This window comes from Bicyclus anynana, chromosome 6 (assembly GCF_947172395.1).
Source record: "Bicyclus anynana chromosome 6, ilBicAnyn1.1, whole genome shotgun sequence".
NCBI classification, from domain to species: domain Eukaryota; kingdom Metazoa; phylum Arthropoda; class Insecta; order Lepidoptera; family Nymphalidae; genus Bicyclus; species Bicyclus anynana.
In genome coordinates this window covers 3,948,563-3,964,056 of record NC_069088.1, presented here as the reverse complement: position 1 = coordinate 3,964,056, position 15,494 = coordinate 3,948,563, and the positions used below count along the sequence as shown (strand labels likewise).

The window sequence follows — 15,494 nt, the reverse complement described above, 5'->3', positions numbered from 1 at the left end:
TTTATCAAGTCCAAACATAAGGTAGCTACTGTGAACCGTCGAGGAGTTCTCTTCACTGTCCCTCGTCTTCATCACCAGACCCTTAATACAGTCACAACCCATATAGGTGGAAAGTACTCATCAATACAAATTAATCAAGCCCAAACAAAAGGTGACTGCTGTTAATCCTTGACGAGTTCCATCGTCTGTGTTTCGGCTCCATCATCAGACCACCTCCAAACCTTCATAAAGTTGTAGTGGTTTAAAATACCTTATGGAAACACTAACAAACGTACTAGCCGTCTCTACAACTTTCGAAAGTTCCCCTCAATTTCTCCAGGATGCCATCATCAGATCCTGACATGAAAAAAATGGGACCACCCTGGAAGTAAACCCTACAAAACAAAAAAAGAATTTTCAAAATCGGTCCATAATTCACGGAATTATCGCTGGACATACATAAAAAAAAAAAAAAAAAAAAAAAAACATACATACAGCCGAACGTAGAACCTCCTCCTTTTTGGAAGTCGGTTAATTAAGTGCAACTATACAAAAATTCTAACTGCAACTAAATCTGTATCTTTCCGAATGAAAGCTCGCCTATTATTTATACATAGATTATTATTAAAATAAAAAAAGACTTGCACATTACTAAATAAAAATATCACTAACATTGAAAATAATAAAATTATTGGGTGTTTATATTTTTGTACACCGATTCTTAACTAATGGGAGCCAAAGTAATGCCAAGGAACATATTTACTCAGGGAAAGTAATAGACACGTTCATAGCATCCGTTGCATTCTCTCAAACAAGAAATAACTTAGGGCGATACCTCATTAGTGCGTAGCGTTGCAATTCAACGGTTTGACGCATTGTGTGTTACGATGACGCACGACGTCGTTGCGCAAGAGGATGATCCAGTTAGTCTCAACAATGGATACAAAACATATGAGTACTGGATTCGAGCCATGTAATTTGTGAGTGCCATAGACTATATTTTATCCCCGTATTGAAAAACCTATTCAGACACAAGACTGAAATATTTTTTAATGATAAGAAATATCTAAATCTTTAAAAACGAATATCTAAATTGACACCCGACACGCCAATCTAACATATTCCATCAACAACTTTTTCTTTTTACACTTTCATTTCAAGAGCTGTCATTTTAGTTAAGAATCTATGTACATGTAAATTGACACCATTATTTGTTTATTCGATAATATTAAATTAATATTACAAACTTAAACACAACATATTCCTGATCAAATCTAAACCGACGTATTATAAATAGCATTTTGTTAAAACCTTAATTGATCTATCTTACTGACAGTTTTACAAACAATGCTATTTTCCTGAACATTTATTTGTAGCATTGAAGTTCTATCAAAATTAGTTCAGGAAATTAATAGTAAAATAAAAAACATCCAGGTGTGCAATAATTAAATGTGGCTAAAATAAAATATAACTTGTTATTGTAACTATAGATGACCTGTCAATTTTACCTGCTTCATTAAAAATAATAAACTAGGTAATAAATTTTAAAATAAACACTAAAAAATCATGATTATTACGTTTAGTGATGATTCATAATATACGCGTTGCTTAAGGGGGTTTCCAGACGGTCTTTTAAAAAATGTTATAATACTTGTGATGATTGTGATTGTGTGAGTTACTTTAGCGTAGACAGAGAAAGTAGTAGACGGATAGATAGCATCAATTGCATTCCATATAAAAAAAGAGTGAATTAATTTAAAGTGAAGATTACGGAAGAACTTGTGTGGAATCTGTACAGACACGAAACAAGGCGATTATATATTAGATGTAATGACAAGTGCTGTTACAAAGTTGACAAATGTAAGCATAAAGTGAAATTAAAGCTGTGAGAGTTCTAAAATGATAGGTACCTAATAGATTTAATTTAAAATTACAGTTCTTTACAATAATGTACACATATAAGAATAATGACCATTGGAAAGGCACTATTTGGTAACTTTATTAATGACTAGCGGACCCGGTCAAGCTTCCCCTTGTTATACACTGCACTTCTTCCCTACCCTACTCCACTTCTACCCAGCCCTACCCTATGCCTGCCCTGCCCCTGTCTTACCCCTACAATACCACTACTCTACCCCTACACTACCTTGATAACTGCGAAAAGTCTCATATAAAAATTTACCTCCTCTTTTAAGGGGTTGGGTTGGGATAAAAAAAAAGTGTTACGGTTTTTTAGTCAGAAATAGTCCGTATACCAGTTTTTACCTTTATACCTTGAAAATTGCGGAATGCTCTATACAAACTTCCACCCCCCATTTTAGAGAAGGGGGGAGGGGGGGTGTTTAGTAAGACAAAAAAGTAGCCTATGTCACTCTCCATCCTCCTAACTATCTCCACATAAAAATCACGTCAATCCGTCGCTCCGTTTTGCCTTGAAAGACGGTCAAACAGACACACACACACTTTCACATTTATAATATTAGTATGGATGATAATTTAACTTGACTGTCTAGATACCCCTGTAAAAATCACAGAAGCCGAATTGATACATAATGTATACAATAATTGATAAATAAAACTAAAATTTAAAACATTTCATTAGGCTTAAGATGCACGCCATGACATATCACGTGGAGAAAAAAAGACATTGTCGACGAATAGCGAACGAACTAGAAATATCGTTTTTCTATCTGCTGGTATTAGTCGACGATATGTCATTATGCCTCATGAGATATGTCGTGGCACGCATCTCAAGCCTACACAAATCACAAAGCTAAAACATTAATATATTCTAAAGCTAACATGAATAATTTAGTAATTGATTGCTTGGTCCGTGTAGAATACGCGGGACGCGGGTCTGTCAATCAGTCATCACTAATTCGTCTTTGCTTTTTCTTTTTACTCTTCTCCATCGCCTCCATTCGCATATCTTCTAAGTCTTCCATTATCCCTACATTGGGAAAAACAGATAAGATTCTGGTTTCTCAATTTTCTTAATAATAGGGATGATGACAGTTTTTTAAATTGTACATAAATTAAGAGTATGCTAATTGTAAAGCAATTTTGTAAAAGGAACAGGCTATCTGCGATTATTACTTTCGGAGCTACAGGGATTTAAAGGGTCCGATTTGCGGCGCTGCCGCGGATCCCTGAAAAACGCCCCATACAAAATGGCACGAACTAATGACGTCGTAGGTAATGTAATGATCGTTAGATTTGTATGTGCATTCAAACAAATAATATCTTTGATAGTTGTGCGTTTACGTTTATAGTTCATTTATTTAAAAATGTCACAATTAATGTAAGGACGCTAAAACTGTATGAATTTTCATCTAACTACGATAAAAGATTTTTAATAGATTTTGAAATTTTATAATCTCATTTATTTTGCAAATATCCAGACAATCTTTGCTTTTTATGTATAAAATAGTTAACATTGACCCTATTTTTATTTTACACGAATATATCATATAAATCAATATATTCAAACCTAGTCATCATCCCCATTAACTTAAAGTCAACTTATTTGGAGAAGTTTGTCTTTGGTTGTAGTGGTAAAAGGAGAAACCAAGCGGTTGCCGTGTTGTTGCACGTCGTTTCTCTTTCTACAAATGCTAACGCTTCGAAAACTAGAAAAATGTATGGGTACGACAGATCTTGATCACGTGACCTGTCGATAGCAAATGTCATTCCCATAATATTTATCCAGTTTTCGAAGCGTTAGCGATCGTAGACAGAGAACCGACGTGCCACTTGGCTACGACTGGCCTGGTACGTCGATTCTTTCTCCAAACGTGAAACGCTTGTCTCTACACCGTACCAATACATCCACAGTCAAACGCACTAGAACAGAGTGACTAATAAAGAGTATAATAATTAATTATTTGTTTTACTACCCGCTAATCATTTTATTTTTTATTATTCTTCATGTTGTTATTTTTTTTAGTTTTTAATATTTGTTTAATTAGTGCACATGAAAACCAACTATGGTTTATGTTGCACTATGGTTAGGCTCAAGAGCCGTGATAGCCCAGTGGATATGACCTCTGCCACTGATTCCCGAGGGTGTGGGTTCGAATCCGGTCCGGGGCATGCATCTCTCCTTCAGTTGCGTGTATTTTAAGAAATTAAATATTACGTGTCTCAAATGGTGAAGGAAAAATATTGTGAGGAAACCGGCATACCAGTTCTTAATTCTCTGTGTGGGTAAAGTCTGCCAATTCGCATTGGGCAAGCGTGGTGGTTGGCCTAACCCCTCTCATTCTGAGGCTCGAGCTCAGCAGTGAGTCGAATATGGGTTGACAATGATGAAATGCGATGGCTTGCCAGACAATAATGGACATAAGTGTTCTCAATTTAAAGTTAAAATTCGCAAGGTAATAAATAGATTACCTATTTTCTTGCTTATATATTCCTCCCGCTGTTGCCGAGAGAAACTGGACTCCATCGAGGGGTCGTCATCATCGTCTAAATCCCGATATCTGTAATACAAAAAGATATTGATAAACATGATGAATAATGTATCTGTTACCGTTAAATTGTCAAATACGATATTTTATAATCTCACTCTATATTGTAATCTGTCGATATATTGTAAACTAAACATACTGATTACAATTTAACGTGTTATTTTTCTGTATATTATAATCTATCTTACTAAGTACTTTAGTAGATACAATAAAGCTCTTCTATTAATATAATAACAACTAAAACAACTTACTTTGCCTTGTCGTAACCAAATATTTCTTTTATGTGCGTCGAATAGTCCAAGTTCTCGTCCCCGTCGTCAATAAAGTCGTCCATTTCGGAATCGTACTCCGAATCAGACTGCACCATACGACCTGACAGACAACATTTGCATTATTTATTACTACTTAACTACCCGCGGTTTCGCTCTTTTCTGTTACTTGAGAAAAGTACTTACTTTATAATTATAGAATGAATGGTGTAACACAAACCAACATTTTAATATTAGTAACTGTAAGGACCCCCGTCTTTACTGTAAGATATGCTAATCACTGGCTCATTCCTACACTGGTATGGCAAGCAGATCGCACACGACCATCCCGGTCAAGCGCCGGTGATAGACTGTCCCATTGCCCCCACTACCAATGTACATGAGATAGTGTATGTAGTATTGTAGGTATCTATTCAGTATACACAAACACTATAGTAACAACTTTGTTATCATTTAGAGACCTCTTTTTTAAATGCTAATGGGTATTTGAGGGTATTTGGAACTAAAATCAACCACACTGCTTCACGGATTTAAATTAAAAAAAAAAAAAAAACATACATACAGCCGAACGTAGAACCTCCTCCTTTTTGGAAGTCGGTTAAAAATACTATAAATTAAGGACAGTACCCGGAATGTGCTCTCAGAGGCACAGTGTTTACACTACAAATTACCCACTGTTAATGATTTCTTGAAAAGAATAAAACTCAAATGTTTCATAACACATCCTTATGATCAGTAGCTTCAAGGCTAAGCACTACTCATTAATCAGGTATGGTCTCAGACTAATTACATACAAACAAAATTGTCTGCCATTTTTTGAGGAAACTAGCTTGGATTAGGTTTATCTTATACTAAATTAGAAGTTGGTAACAGTTTTTTACACCATTCAACTACAGAAAAAGGAGTTTTTACGGAGCTCTTGAACCAACAAACAGGATTACAACTATGAAACATCAATTCTATAGAGACTTCTAAAATCGCATTAGATCGTTGATCATATACTTAGACATAAAAGTAACGTCTAGCAGACAGGTCCTTATTTAATTAGTCTAAGGGTTTTATATATAAATAGTATAGCTGTTTTTAAAAAAGAATGGATTACGTTTTTGCTGCTTCCTAATTTCGTCAGGGTGTGGTTTCCTCTTGACTGCACCAGGTGGAAACTTGCTTCCGTTCTTGCCCAAGGAGTTGACGTGTTTATCGAAATCAAAACTATTGTTTACTGCCGCTTTGCTCGAACCAGGTGCAGGTTTGTTTGTCATTGGCCTTTTTTTCATCTAGCCTTCTTGCATCTGGTAATTTTTTATCTGTCCTAATTCCGTTCTCGGTTCAGATCTATCAATTGCACTCTTTTGTTTTTCTTTAATGTCACTTCTATTTAATTCCTTTCCCAATTTCGGAATGGGTTTACCCTGTACATGTCCATTGAGTCTCTGGTCGCCCTTCTGTGGCACATTTAACCTTTTCTCATTAGAACTCTTGTCTATCCTGTAAGTGTTTTGACTCTTTAAATCTATACTCTTTTTGATTTCGTTTTCCCTTATTTTAGATCTGTCAATATTTTTGTCTGATTTGTTTTTATCAGATGTCTTTTCTAACTTTGCTTTAGTCTTCTCAAGTTTTTCCTTTTCTCTGAATTTCTCCATTTCTCTGTCAATCCTGTCTCGTTCGGCTTTTAATTTTTCAAATCGCTCTTTTTCCTGTCTTTGTTTCTCACTCTCTATTTTCTCCCTTTCAGACCTCACTCTATCTTTTTCTCGTTGTATCCGATCAGCTTTTTCTCGTTCACTGTTATGTCTGTCTTTTTCATTTTTAGATTTGGAGGCTTCACTTTTCTGATTGCTGGTATTTTTGTCGCCAAGTTTGGGGATTCTGCCAAAACCGGATGGTTCAGATTTCTTCTCTGGCTTTTCTCTTTCAACCTTTCGTTCCTCTTTGACAACTGAAATAAAATAATTATACTTAAGACACCAAACTAATAAATGCAAAGCAAGTTCTATAACTATGTTCTATAAAATGTTTTCTTGTATTCAGACAATTAAATATTTTAAACATAACTACAAAATATTGCTATCGTTAATTTATACCTTTCCGGCCAGACTTTTCTGCTTCCATACGTTCCTGTCTCCGTTGCCGACGCGCCAATTCTTCCTCATATTCTCGTTTTTGTTTCTTTGTCATCGGTCTAACGGATTCAGATTCGGGTATAGCTTTCTTTATGGCCACTTCCAACGGTTCGCTCTTTTTCTGCTCAGCAAGTTTTAACAGCTGATTGAAGTCCATGGGAGGAGGCGCCGGTTTGCGGAACTTGGGTTTTTCAGCTTTCTCATCCTTTTTCTTCTCAGGTTCATATTTTTGTGGAGGGCTTGACTCTCTTTCTTTGTCTAAAATATTATAACTTAATTAAAACAATCTTGCGGGCAAGAAACCTGAAATGATCAGTTTCTTCTTATAACCCAAGTACATAAAGCTATTTCTATAGATATGTACAAAATCACAAGAACTTAAATTTTAATGCTGTATCACATCAGATAATATCAGTAGATATATTTATAGTTTTGACAAATGAATATTTGAATACCATTACCACTATTGATCCTGCATCTGATAATGTACATACTTTTATTTTGTATGTTTTTTTGTGGCACGTTTAAGACGAGACACTTAGATAAACTTTAACAATAGCTAACCTAGACAGCTTGATATACCATAGCGATATGCAGAAATTTTCTTTGTTAAATTTTTACAATTCAGAAAATAATCTAGTTAAAGAGAAGTTATCTTTAGATTATGTTAACTTGGTATTACAACAGATACCTAAATTGTGTGCTTGTAATATTTTGTTACTTCTGTGATTTCAAATCAATTTTATCAAAAAACAGTTTTTTTTAATGGCACAAACTGATCTTACCACCATTTTCTGTCCGCCGTCTTCGCTTGTGGGGCTCAGGTTCGTCTTCATGTTGCAAGGCGTGCTTCACTCTCTCCCGAGTACCATTTAAGTCTTTATTTATATTATTATCTATAACAATGCGTAGGTGCCCATTTAGGATTCTTTGATTTATCATTGATATTATTTATACTAGCAGACCCTGTGGGACCCGGGTTTCAACCTCATAGTTCCAACTGCCACAGGGATATGTAATATGTATGTTTGTTTGTATAGTTGATAATGTAGCTTTCTATCAGTGAAAGAATTTTTAAAATTGATCCAGTAGTTTCAGTGCGTGCCTATTGGTAGCGAACAAAGAACTAATCCAAAAATCAAATATATACCATAAACATATGAAGCTTTTACAAATAATAATTTGCCTTTATTTTTGTATTCTATGCATAAACATTTTGGCTGTCTGGCTTTTACAAAAATATCATTGTGATATTATCTAATCCAAATAAAATAAATATATAATGTAAGACAAATTAAATTGCTAAATTACTTGTCAAACTGTTAGCCCAGAGTCAGGCCCAAATATATTTTTTCATGAAGGTCAACTTGGAGTTAAGAATAACTTAATATTAAAACATACTGCTTGTAGGAAATTTTGGTTCATCAGGCATCTTGTTATACTTCTGCATCATCTTTTCATATAAAGCTGTAGTTTCCTGAGACTCATTTTATTTATTTATTTATTTATTTATTTATTTATTTATTTATTTATTTATTTATATACATGACATGTGCCCAGAGAAACATTACAGTTTCCCAATTCGTTTCTCGAGCAATCAGGAATAATAATTACGACAATAAATCTTAAATTACAAAATGAATATTAAGCAAACAAAATAAATTAAAAATAATAAATTCAAAATCAAACAAATTAAAAATTAAAAATAATAAATTCAAATTCAATCAAATTAAAAATTAAGAATAAATTAATATTAACCAATTCAAATACATTAAAATTAAACAATTCAAATAAATTAATAATAATAGTCAACAATTAAAATACACAAAACAAAAAAAAAAAAAAAAAAATAATAATAATAATAACAATCAAAATTAACTATTCAAATAACAAAATTAAAAATGACATATACATAAAAACTATTCTAATAACAATTTAATTTTATTTACAATCTGATAGACAGGAGTGTAAAAAATGTCAATCTCTAAATTTTTACTAGTGAGATCATTGAGCAGGCGCAGTGCTTGAGCCAGCGGCGCATGCTGGCTTACTTTAGTTCTGCCACACGGCACCACAAATAACTGGCGACGTCGGCAACTTATATACTTGTCAGGAACATGCAAGTCTATCGACCCTAATATGACAGGATTACTTTTTTCGCCTCTAATTAAATGTATTATGTACTGTAGCAGTGCTACTTTACGTCTTATCTCAAGTTTATTGTACCCTGTCATACCCAGAAGAAAGACGCTTGGATAAATAGTAGGATAACCCACTGAGTACCCATATTGTTTCCTATAAAGGCAACGGACGAACTTTTTTTGAATCTTCTCTATCATATCTATGTATTTGTACTCAAACGGACTCCAAATGATGGCATTACATTCGAGTTTACTTCGCACATACGCATTATACAGCGTCTTTATTATAGCCATTGAGTTAAAATGCTGTGATTGTCGGAGTACAAACCCAAGAGTTTTATAGGCTTTACCACAAATATCCTGTATGTGACTGCGAAATGATAAGTCATAGCCGTAGTCATCCTGGTCTGGTTGATCAGGACCCTCCCTCGTAACAGCTGTATGCTCGGTGTCAATCGCGTCCGCTAACACAGACTTATTGGCGGACTTAATCACCTTTAATGTTTTCTGAATTTTTCGCAATGCCTAAAAAATAGAAAAAAAAAACATAGATTACAAAGACTGGCCACACTTATCAGCTTAACACTATATTAGTGCCTGATATCCAGACCACTATTTGAAAAAGGACCCAACTCAGCATTGTGCTGCATGTTCCAAGCAAATGTTGGACATACAGTGCTGATAATGATTTAATCATTTGTTTATTTTATTAATATTATCATTTATATAAAATACTTAACTCACAATGTTAGTTTCCACTGCCACTCCTCTGAAAATGGCTTGACAAATTTTAATAAAGTTTTATATGTATATTTGGTAAGTCTGAGAATAGGTTGTTGTCTATCTTTCATACACCTTAGTATCTAATAATGCTGGTCCATCTCATATTTTTTTAATAATTTCTAGAAATAAATAATAAGACAAAACAATATTTGCCTGCTCAGCTAGTCATACTATAAATAAAACTCTTGTGTCACAGTGTTAGGAGCCATACTCCTCAGAACCAGATTGACTGATTTTAATAAAATTTAATATGTATATTCAACAGGTCTAAAAAGTAGTGTAACACAAGGTGGGAGAAGTAAAATAATACTTTCACTGTACACAAATTTATTCGATAACAATTTCAGCATAGCTTCCGCTATAATGTTAATATTACACACTGATGGTAGTATAAGAATGAATCTGTTAACCGACCCTCTATTTTATAATATTTGCAAAGTTAGTGTCTACTGTTGGTAGCACGAATATGTTAACAATACAAGTACGTTTTAATAATAGTTCCGGAGTATTATTATACAAACCAAACGTTATAATTCTATCCAAAACACATTAATAATTAAAAGATATTTATAACGATCGTAAAATAATATTAAAATATCGAAACACAAAGTTGAGAAATTAAATACAAACTAAATCATAACGTGACGTCATAGTTGTTAAGAGTAAAATAACCAATGATGAATTTATATCATGTAGAATAAATAATTATATTTATATCAATAATTAATAATAACCTCTCCACTGTTCGGATTGATAATCATTGTTACTTAATTAAATTTAACTATAATAACCGGAAGTCATAAAAGTATGAAATGAAATGACGCTACTATACGCTAGGCGGCGACACTTATCTATACGAAATAGGCGGGAAGCAGGTACTATTTGTAACAGTAGGCTGTTATCTATTTTTCATACCAATAGGTAAATATAAAGGATCCAACCCAATTTTTTGTAATAACTTTTAAACAAAGCTTGCCAGTACAACTAATTTTTTTTATAAAATGAGAAATGATAAAAACCAAAAAGAAGGAGAGCCAATTTAGCTTATACATATTCATCTATCATTAACATTAAATACATTAGTTAACTTTAGTTAAAACTCAAGATGAATATCTTAGTATTCCATGGGTCCACGGTGCAGGTGCTGGGTCCTTCGTCCAGTAGAGAGAAAGACTGAACAGATCATTGGTCTTCATACCTACTGGTGAATGGTTAAACACCTGTTGGTATCAAGACCCGGGACCTGATTCAGTTTGTATGAACATATTTGATCATGAACAAATAGTTTTGACAGAGGGGTAACCTGTAGGGAGGCAAGTCCTGTAGAAGGTAATTCTGAAAAAAGGTCAGAGTTCATAAACTGAAAAAAAGATTAGAATGGTAAATGAACCTATTTACAGTTCAAATCAATCAAAAAAATAAAAACAACTTCTGCAATGATTAATCTTCTATCTAACTCTTTTAAGAACACATTTTTAAGAGAATTCTAAATTAAATATATTTAAAGTTGATGAATCTTTTTTTATTAATTTGAGTACATTTATATAAAAATTTTAATAAAAAAAATTCAACCGACTTCCAACTCAAAAAATAACTTTAACTAAAAAGCAAAAAATAACATCCTAACTATGTGCTACCTTCTGATCAGTTTGAAGGCGGTGCCAAGCCAGTGATGTTTTAATTAAACACAGTTAAACTACAAAATTTATGTGGTTCTTTCAGAAACAGCTTTAATTAAAACACAACACTATCATCCATAAAAGTTGGTGTCAAAAACCCCTAAAATCGCCTTAATTATTGAGTTGTCCTTCTAAAAATATAAATTCATAATAATTTAGAAATAATATGCTGTCATATGTTTCAAAAGTCTATATTTAATACAGACAAAATACTACGTCTTTATTTGAAGATTCAGATTTTTTGAAATCATACATGTCGACAATGAACAAATTTACCAATTTTTTTTATTCAAAGAAAATTGCCTCCAATTGCCGCAGAGTGGTTGTAGAGTAACGTATTATATGTCGTTATAAGTCGCTAGGCCAAGAAAGAAATATTAAAATTATCATCAATTTAAAAATATTAAAGAGTCAAAAAATCCCTGAAAATACCCCTAAAAATTTCAGACCCCTAAAAAAAATCCCATTTCACTTATTTGCCCCCTAAATCTGGGGGGAAAACCCCTAAGTTGGGAACCCTGACATACAGCCGAACGTAGAACCTCCTCCTTTTTGGAAGTCGGTTAAAAATACATTGATATCTCAACCATTTTTTAGATTTATTTTTCTTAAAAGTTCCTCCTTATCTCGTATGTGAACGTTTGGTTTATCAAGTTCTTTAATTTCATTCAGACTCGTTATCATCTTCATACCTGAAATAATTACTTTTTCATTCAAAAAAATCTTTTCTTTAAATAAAGAGCTTTAAAATTAACTATAAAGAACAAAAAATCTTGCACTTACTTTTGTAAGCGGTGATAAACGGCAAACCACAGATTTATTTAAATGGTACTACTACTTAGTAATACGGAATTTAAAAATAAATATCAATTCCGCCAATTCTCGCGTCCTTTTTCTTTAATTTACGGAATAATAAGTGCAAATGCAAAATCTAGCAAAATCTCGCTCACAAGGTAAAAATCAATATAATGCATGCCATGCAGTGTTGCCAGTTGGGTCTTGTGAGAAGTTACCCGAAATATTAAAAAAGTAACCTTTTTGTGTAAAAAGTAACCTTTTCACTAACTATAACTACTCTTGCTTTTTGCGTTTCACAGCATGGCTAAACCACTATTTCAGCCTCTGGGGGCTAGAGTAATTTTGTTTTTTTTTTAATACCTATCTGTCTGTTAGGAATATTAGCAAAGCCAATTATTTACTAAATTACTATAAACTGAAGGAGATTTTTCTCATAAATAGAATCATCTTAAGTAAGGCCCTGATTGTTTGCCTTTTCCTCATTGGATAAGAAAAATACAATTAAAGAGCAAGAATTTTAAAAACAATTGACGTTAATTTCTTAAATTCATACTTGATTTTTTTAAGAAATTCAATGTGACTGCAACTTACTTATTTCGCAACGTTAATTGTAACGTCTTCATTTATAGTGAGATTGACACAGAAACATCGATGAGTTCTTGAGCATTTGTCGAAAGTTCACGTAAAAGTAACCTTTTTATTAATGTAACCTAAAAGTTACCAATGCAGTCAAAAAAATCACCTAAAAGGTTACAAAAGTGACCTTCTGGCAACACTGATGCCATGGGAACTTAAAAAAACGTGAAATCTTTATGAATCAGCGCCATCTACTTCCTAGATTTAAGATTCCAGGATAGTAAATTTAATTACTTATGGTGTGTATGTATTATAATGTTTTTAGAGATTGAAACCGTGTTAGTACGGAAAAAAAAACAAAAAAAAAAGAATCATTTATCCTTTTAATTTTGACGTGCAATAGGAAGAATGTGTTTTATTTGTAAAACAAAGGGATTATTAAAGAAAGACAGTAACCGTACATTAATTTCAACGATGTTCCATATAGTCATTTGGCCTTGTGGTGCATAACAAAGATACGATTTAATAATCCTGAGTTCGAGCCCGGACATAGGAAAACTTTTTGTCTTTTTTTTTGTTTTTCTCAATTGGTTTCTTCAACTATTACAAAATTAAAAATCTCTCATTTACAAAAAATATGCATTATTATTTTTATAACATAATGGATACTATACTAAAAATACTGTAGCTAGTCACTAGATGGCGCTATCACAAGCGTTCCGAAAAAAGTTAGAGTAGCCTATCTATTTCCAATAATACATTGTAATCTTAATACATTGTAATCTTTGATATAATGTAAAATATTATCTATGGTTCAATTCAATTCAATTCTTCTTAATGGCTTTCATTTGTGCCAACTGGGCACGGTTTATCTCGCCAGTGTCGAGTAGATGGAGAAGGCACGAAGGAGATTGTTCAGTGAGAGCTGACAAGTTCAATTTTGAGAATCATCTATATCTACATAGTATCATCTATGGTAAAAATATAAATGACAAGTGACAACTGACATGTGACAACCAACTGACAACGATGTTCGATGATCGAAATGCCAAACTTTCATGACATTGACACAACTACCAAAAGCTTAGATACCATAGATAAAAGACCAAAAGTAGAAACCAGTAGACAGAGAAATCCCAGAAGTTGAGGGATGTCAATGAGGAAACAATTCTGTTTACGACGGAAGCCGTAAACAGAGAAAGTAATAGACTCTTAGATTAGAGGGCATCCGTCGCATTCTAATATAGACATAGCTTGCGATAGCCAGTCATACCTCACATTAGGAAGGCTGCAAGTTTGTAAGCCCATGCTATAGTATTCTCTTACAATGATAGCCAAATATAGAGTTTGAACCGTAGTGGCTAGCAGGTTTCACAGTTTAAGTATATAACGTATTTTTTTAATCCAAAAGAGTAACTTTAGGTTCATGTGAATGTAGACTACTTTAGTAAAGTAGTCTGTACTAAAGTTACTACTTTAGTAAAGTAGTACTTACTTTACTAAAGTAGTCTGTACGACCAATAAAAGAGAGGAGGGGATGGTAGTTATTAAAATCGCACTGCTCCAATGTAATTTGACGAGCTTACCTATAAATATTTTAAACGCGAAAGTTTGTATGGATGTATGTCACTTTTCAGGAGGAGGCCTTCACCCTCTCCTAGAGGGGTTCTTGTATTACTAATCTGTCTATAATAAAATATTTTACTTTTACTAATCTGTCTATAATATTATATATTACTTGTAAGACAAGAAATAAAAGGCTTTATTATTTTTATTTTATTTATTTATTTATGTCACTTTTCAACTCCGCATCTACTGAAATGGAAATAATACTTTGGATTAACAGAAAGGCTACTTATTGTCCCGAAAAGTCCATGGTCTCTTGAGATTTGGGAAAAAAAAATTATGGTGGTGGTATGAATAGTTGTTACTCATGCCGTGACTACTGAACCTAATTATTACCTGAAATTTGGATTGGAAATAGGTTATATAACCTTGCAAAACACATAGGTAAGCTAGTTTTTATCGCTGAAAAAATAAATAACTTGTATACAATATTTATTTGTCGTGAGTAACACCGCGGGGCGCTGCTACTTTGATATAGTGTTACACTTATCCATCATTAATTTATAATGTTACTTAATGATAATCACCGGGACCTTGGGGTAAGATTTAATTTTTAGTTTCTTTGTAGGGTAGGCTCCGAAACTACTGAACCGATTTTAAAAATTCTTTCACCGATGGAAAGCTACACAATCAGCGAAGAACAAATGCTATATTTAATGCCCATTCTTATGCGGGTGAAACCGCGGGGATCTGCTTATGTATCATGACTAAAATATAGGATCCGATCAAGCTACGCTTTGACAGTTACGCTAGCAACCAATCGCAACAAAGTTACCGACGAGTTTTTAGTCGCTTAGATATATATGTATTTAGAAAATTAGAACGTGAGTGTTCGCTTCCACCTCTTAACCGCTAAATCGATTTTGAACATTCTTTCACCAATGGAAAACTTTATTACCATTATTCATGTGTTCCTCGTTGAGATTGCATAGTATTAAAATAAAATTCTATTTGTTGTTTATTTATATATCTAATTAAGATTGACGGCCTCCGTGGCGCAGTGGATTTACAATACGAAGGTCCTTGGTTCGATCCCCGGCTGGGCCGA

General features: G+C 33.3%; 1 protein-coding gene across 1 annotated transcript; it reads right to left on the bottom strand.

The window, feature by feature from the left end:
- Positions 1–544: 544 nt before the first annotated feature.
- On the bottom strand, positions 545–11,223 carry LOC112048720 (protein SPT2 homolog). The gene is given in 9 exon segments (XM_052881963.1): positions 545–2,929; positions 4,372–4,460; positions 4,700–4,820; positions 5,820–6,659; positions 6,805–7,101; positions 7,629–7,739; positions 8,245–8,331; positions 9,374–9,509; positions 9,729–11,223. Coding segments are annotated over 7 exon segments (1,596 nt in total). The 5' UTR covers positions 8,297–8,331; positions 9,374–9,509; positions 9,729–11,223; the 3' UTR covers positions 545–2,843.
- Positions 11,224–15,494: the final 4,271 nt, after the last annotated feature.